Source organism: Natator depressus, chromosome 3, assembly GCF_965152275.1.
Source record: "Natator depressus isolate rNatDep1 chromosome 3, rNatDep2.hap1, whole genome shotgun sequence".
Lineage (NCBI taxonomy): Eukaryota > Metazoa > Chordata > Testudines > Cheloniidae > Natator > Natator depressus.
Window position 1 is genome coordinate 203570421 of NC_134236.1, and position 7166 is coordinate 203577586.

The 7166-nt window shown below is 43.1% G+C and overlaps 1 protein-coding gene across 1 annotated transcript; it reads left to right on the top strand.

Moving 5' to 3' along the window:
• Window positions 1–1347: 1347 nt before the first annotated feature.
• On the top strand, window positions 1348–1821 carry SCP2D1 (SCP2 sterol binding domain containing 1). The gene has a single exon (XM_074947638.1). It carries the CDS (start codon window positions 1348–1350, stop codon window positions 1819–1821), a length of 474 nt encoding a protein of 157 aa, XP_074803739.1.
• The last annotated feature ends 5345 nt before the right edge of the window (window positions 1822–7166 follow it).

Sequence of the window (7166 nt, forward strand, 5' to 3'; positions counted from 1 at the left end):
TGGTGAGGCTGAATCATTAAAGATTGCGAGGCACTCAGATACCTCAGATGGGTGCCATATTAATACCATGGACTTGGTCTACACCTAAAACCTAAGTCAGTCTAGTTATGTTACTCAGGGCTGTGAAAAATTTTGCGCCCTGTGTGATATAGTTAGGTCGACCTAGCCCCCATTATAGATGCAGCATGGTCGATGGAAAAATTCTTCTGTCAACCTAGCTCCTGCCTCTCGAGGGACTGGATTGACTACCACGATGGAAGAGCCCCGTGTCTACAGCATAGTGGTACAGCGGCGTAGCTGCACTGTGGCACTTGTAGGATAGACAGGATAATGATCCTGGGTAGCGTACAGAGTCATTTTGTGGGTTGTTGTTATTAATATTTTAAAAACTTCTTGTCTCTCGCAAATGTGTAAAATACAGAACAGGAAAACTGGGAGTAAGGCTGTGGCATATGGAGCTTTAAGACAGAGAGTTTGCATGGTTACTGCGCCTTTAAAATTTGGATCATTCTGGACTGGCAGGGCTCAAAAGACAAGTCAGAAGGCAACTGTTGCAGCTGGACTTGGTTGGAGGCTGGACTCAAGAATGACGTGACTGTGGCTATAGCTGGTAGGTAACGAACCCCCTCCACGCTGTGCTAACAGTTCACTTTTTGATACTGTATTATTTTCTTGCTGCTGTTGTTCTGATCCAGTTAAAGTTACTGTAGTTAGTGAAAAAATGTATAATTGTATTATTAGATGCTGGGACACGTAACAAAGGCTCCATATACACATCTCAAGGTGGCTACGCACACACATTTTGAAGAGTTAAAGACAGTCACAAATACTCAGACTTGGTGTCTGTGACTGCTACATTGTGTAACCCTGTGATATATACAGGTTGTGTATAGTCTACAGCCCACAGTTACAAATGCAGTATTCCTGTATTAAGCATATAACAAACATCCCATTGCTAGCCAACAACAACAAAACCCCCCAACTTATTTCACAACTATGATATAATCATGGCTGTTAAGTAAAAAGCATGAAATGTGACATTAAATGCAACCCTCCCCACATTTTAACACTGTAAAGTATTAACCAATAAAATTACAGTTTGCAAATGAACTAACACTTTAGGCTGATTGGCTGGGTTACCTCTGATGTCACAATGCCACCACCCAACAATGATTTCACGTTATTGAAAAAATTTAAATAATACCTTTAATACAAAAGCAGAAGGCAAGGTTTACGAAGGAAACACAAAAGTACTGTACAATAATCAGCAGACAGACAAATCAGACAACGGTTCATTGTTGGTATCTTGAGGTCAAATTGTAGTCTGCAGCAAATCTGCAAAGAGAGATGTGGAAGGAAAGAAAGAAAACGTACCTTCAGACTAAGATCAAAGAGACAGAAGAAGCCACTGGCTCAGGCTCCTACATGGCTCTGACCTCCACCTCTGCTAAATCTTCAGGGAAAGCCGCCGGCCTCCAGAGTGATCTTATATTTGAGGAAATTGGTCGCCGCATCAAGGAAATGGGAAGCCAGATGGTCAAGAAAGTGAATGCCGTATTTCAGTGGGACATCACTAGAGATGGAAAGATGGTGGTGCAGTGGACTCTTGACTTAAAGACTGGCTCTGGAGAGATCTACCAAGGAGCTTCACGTTGTCCTGCTGACACGGTCTTCACCCTTTCCGATCATGACTTCATGCAGTTGGTCCTGGGCAAGATTAAGCCCCATAGGGCACTCTTTGTTGGCAGGCTGAAGGTAAGAGGCAACATCATGTTGGGTCAGAAGCTGGAGATGATTCTTAAAAATCATGCTAAACTCTGAGCTACACAGTGCCTTACTGGTGGCAAGAACGGCCAAGACTGAATTCCTTTTGTCATACAGCAGAGTTGCTCACAATGGAGACTGAAAAAAGCACATCCTATTTTAATGCAAATTCTTACTATTCAAGTTTGGAGACACTCTACAGCTAATTTGATTGATCAATTATTATTGTTACAGTAAACTGGGAGTTAATAGCATAATGCACCATGTCTCTCACTGGTCCTCAATGGAAGCTTTCGTCATGCATTTGCTTAGTCGCAGCAAGCATATGGAATGCGTACAGTGCTTTACATTTCAGTCTCAGGAAAGTATGTGCCTGCCACTCTGAGGTTCAGGAGAGCAGGGTTCACACCCTGAGCTTCCAAAGATGACTGGGGCTGGGAACACTGCGGTCATCACCCGCCCAGAGAAGGTTTTGAACCACCAGTGTTCGTCCACAGCCAAATGGGAAAGTAGTGGTGAGACACTGTGCGAGATTCAGCCCTCGGGTAACTCCACTGAATGCTGGGGATGAATATGGCCCATTGAGACATGTTCAAGATGGAGTTATGGCCAGTACTTTTAACCAGAGGGAGGTCACTACAACATGGATTTGTGGAGGCAGGTGGGGGAGGCAGGTACCAGTAAATAGTAAAACTGGGGGGAAGACATAGCATGGGACAATCTCTAAACATAAGGAGATCACTCCTGGAGCATTTCATTAAGGCATGTTCAACATTAGTTGGAGAAGCCAATGGGTGCTGCGACTTCCCCAGAGTTCTGGAAGCCATGCAACACAGCACCTCAAAAGAAGGGTGTTCCATAAGGCTGAGGAGCTCAAAAGTCCAATTGGCTGCCTTGTATGATGTTTTTATGGAGGAATTGCCGTAGCTGAACGGGCCAGGGGCTCTTTTTCTGACACTGGCCAATTCCTGACCACTGACCAAGTCTGTGAATCCAGTCATATGTGAAGCATAAGGATTGATAGGCCATGTTGTTTTATCTTAACTTGTGCGAATGTAGATGCTATTCTTATCATAAGTCTAATCCTTTGTTGAAAATTACTAAACTACTTGCCTTAATATTTTCCTGCAGCAGTGGGTTCCACAGGTTAAGTGGGCCTTATATAAACATCCTTTTAATTTTTTCCCCCTTCATAGTATCACCTTGTTCTTGGAAAGGAGAACTATGAGCACCTGCCCAGGTTTATCTCTGCCAGTCATTAATTTATATATCTCTGTCATATCTCCTGTTACTTTTCCCTTGCCAAGTTAAATTGTGGAGTCCTCATAACGCTCCTATAGGATAGGTGTGCATTTTACACATGGCAGATTGAGGCATAGACAAGTATAGTGATTTACAAATCACTGGCAGAGATGAGATTAGAACTCAGACCTCCTGACTCCCAGCATTTTGCTTTCACCACTACACCTAACTGCCTTCAGTGCTATAACAGTCGTAGAGCTGGGCAGGAGCTGGACTTTTGGTTTTGTAGGAATTTCCATAATTTTGAAATGTTTTCCATTCTGAAAGGGAGCAAAAACAAATATATATTTTTAAAATTTCCTTTGAAATGAAATTCTGAAAAAAAATTGGGTTGATTGAAATGTTTGCTTTTGATAAAAAACAAACATTTCATTCTGATTTTGACCTTTTTAAACTTTTTTAAAAGCATAGAAACAATGATGAACTTTGTTTCAACAAGTCTTTTTGAAATGAGACATTGAAATGCTCCATCCTGAAAATGCTGAAGCGAGACGTTACATTCTCAAAACGCTTCATTTCTTTTTGTACAAAATTTTGTAAAAATTGACACTTTTAAAAAAACATTTTGATTTCAACAAAAATAATGTTTTTCACTGAACAAAGTATTTTGATGAAAAATTTCCACCCAGCTCTAGGTGACAGTTGCTATGTTATTCCACATCCCTTTCTCAATGCAACCTAACATCTTACTCACCACTAAGCAAACGTCTTTGCTCTGCTTTCCAATAGTGATGCTTTATCGAGATACTCAAAGGTATTTAGGCTCTCAACTTAGGACCTTAAGTATCTTTGAGGACCTGGGCCTTAGATCTTTATCCCGAGGGGATACAACCAGTTCAAAAATTGTCAGTGTGGCTGAGTAGTTTGACTTGTTTTTTCTACAGAGCATTACATTGCAAGTTGTTTGCGCTGAATTAGCAATGGGCCTGAGTCAAACCCTATGAGCCAGCTCTCCTGAACTTTGGGGAAACTTCAGATCCAGACTGGCCGGTGCCCTTGGTAGTCAGGGCTCTGCTGTAACTTTACAATCTGCATTGAATAAGGGGTGAGTAGCTGCCCCAGGGGAAGAGCAAGGAAAAATTGCCACTCCACGTCACCATTCCCCATCCGCACGGGGAGATGTAAGTCACATTGAAGAAGAGAAAGGGCTGTGACAATCTAATCCTTAATGAGCTTAACCTAAACTCCTGATCTTCTGAACCTCCAGGAGGCTGAGATGTAGCCTTTGCTACTCAGGTGTGTGTTACTGAATTCCACTTTTCAGGGAGTTGCCCTATTCTCTAAGGACCCTCTGGAGTTTCTGGTCACCCTCCCTAGTAGTCCTGACTAACCTAAATCAAAATGCACATTTGTCGTAAGAACTCCTTGTTCTTACATTTGTCCCAGTTTGGGGGATAGGTCTGCTTCTAGCTACGATACCCACTTCAGGCTCACGAAGCTCTTGGTGTCTGTATAGAGGTTAGAATCTGCCATTCCATGATACTCCTGTTGGAAACTTTGCCAGAGGATGACCCCTGCACAGGTTGGTGTGATGTTCACATCTTAACGCTGGCCTGAATGTCACTGATCTTTAGTTCACTGCAAGATATCAAGTCAGGAGGAGACCTGCCTGATTCTAAAAGAATGAACCGTTCACCCCAAACCTGAGCCAAACTGTATTTTTGAGGCTTGAAATAGTGCCTAAGGGCCAGATTTTCAAAGGTATTTAGGTGCTTAAAGATGCAGATAGGTGACCAATGGGATTTTTCAAAAAGATTTTCAATGGGAGTTAGGTGTTTAACCTGTTTGTGGGGTTTTGAAAATCCCACTAGATGCCTATCTGCAGCTTTAAGCAGCTAAATACCTTTGAAAATCTGGCCCAAAATGTTTAAATACTATTTGAAAATGGGACTTAGTTTCCTAAGTCACTTAGGCCCTTTTGAAAATTTTACCCAGTGACTTTTCAGTATTAAACTGAACCTAACCCACCCACCAAATATGTGTATCATGGGATGTTGTGAAGGCCAGAGGTATAACTGGGTTCAAAAGAGAATTAGATAAGTTCCTGGAGGATGGGTCCATTGATGGCTGTTAGTCAGGATGGTCAGGGATGTAACCCCATGCTCCCAGTGTCTCTAAACCTCTGACTGCCAGAAGCTGGGACTGGATGACAAGAGATGAATCACTTGTAACTGGCCTGTTCAGTTACTTCTCTCTGAAGCATCTGGCATTGGCCACTGTCAGAGACAGGATACTGGGCTGGATGGACCATAGGTGTGACCTGGTATGGCCATTCTTATAAGTTTAAGGCCTGAAGGGACCCCCAGATCATCTAGAGGCCCAGGGGCACCTAGCTATGATCTTCTTTTCACACGCCTTAGTTAATGGGAATGGGACTCAAGCTCTTAACCAGGAGGTGATATGGGCCAGTTTGCTAGCAATCTGGGTTGCACTGGTGCTTCGGATCACTGATGTTTTGGAAGAAGTAAGGATTTTTTAACATATAAGGAACATTGACCAGTGACCATTTCATTTCTGGGAAATCCCTTTGGAGTGTTTAAAACCCTGAATTCTCCTTCAGCCTCAAAGCTTTTCCAATAGAACAAGCCCTGTTGGGTGAATTGGAATCCAGATGGGAGTGTCCTGCCAGCAGTGACAGCATTAGTCCCTTTTCTCAAGGGACAGAACCCCTTTGTCCCAGGTGCAGCAAGGAGTCACCTCGAGTGAAGGCACCAGACATCACAAACAAGAACCCAAGACCCAACCTCTGTGAGGAGAGGGGAGAAACCATTACAAGCAGCAAGCAAGCAGGGAGGACACTTGAGCCACACCTCCTGGTTTGGCAGGACAACAAGAATAAAATCCGAGGGTCTGAGTCTTCCCTGCTGAAGTCAGTGACAAAATAGCTATTGAGTCTAATGCAAGGATCAGGCCTCAAGTGATCAGTCTAGCACCACTCTCCTTTTCCATCATGCAGATTACTCGCTCATTCTCTGAAGTCATCCCCTCCTGCATAATCGTGTGTAGAGGCCCCAGTTGAGATTAGGGCCCCATCATGGCAAGCACTGTACATCCACATAGAAAAAGACGGTCTCTGTACCAGAGCGCTTACAGTCTAAATAGACAAGATCAAGGAAGGATTAATATCCCCATTTATTGGGAAAATGAGGCACAGAGAGGTTAAATGACTTGCCGTAGGTCATACAGGGAGTGTGGCAGAGCCAGGAATTGAACCCAGAATTGAGTGCCAGTCCAGTGCCTTACAAGACTTTCCTTCCTCCTGCAAGAGTGGTAAGCGCCACAGAAGGGGAATGCTGATGCCCTGTGCTGTTCCTAAATGGAGCTCCCTTCTGTGCTTAGAAGCTTTAGAAAAGAAGGTGACTTTGCAGGATGATTTCTGATCTGTGTGCTGCACATGCATATCGCGGGGTTTGTTTGGATTGGGCAGGGAACACTCCCTCAGTACGGACACAGCAAGGATCTGATCATCTGTGCATCTCAATGGCAAAATCCAAATCATGCTTTGAGGAGAAGTGTCTGCACCGCTGAGACACGGTCGGCCAATGGATGTCTTTGATAAGGCACTAGTAGTGTCATTTGCAGTGATAAAAGTTTGCTATCTTAACTAGTCGCTTCTGTTGGTTTTTATTTACTCAGGCATTTGAGTGCAGTTTTGGGAAATTCACTGAGACAACCTCAGATGAAACCTTTAGCAAGAGGAATGATAAATATTCAAATGAGATCTCAATGAATTTCTAATATCCATGAATGCAGCCATATGGGATATTACAAGAAGCCAGCAGATAAGAATGCTTTTTGAATTCTTATGCTGGCATACAGCGGCGTTTGATGTTTGAGCAGATTTGGTTACATTTGTACCAATAAATACTAAACACAGGATGATATAATTTCATTTCCAGCCAGGGATACCCAGTACCAGAATATCTCACTCAAGCAAACCAAGTGTAATTTCAGAACTGTGAACTAAATGTAAAACAGGGACCGGGAATCTTTGTGGAGATGTAGACAACTTGTGTTGGTTGGGTTCAAAGTTGAAATATGTGCAAGAGCCGCTGTATATTTTTGACTTGTGAGACCCAGATGGTGGCTTTTTTAATAAT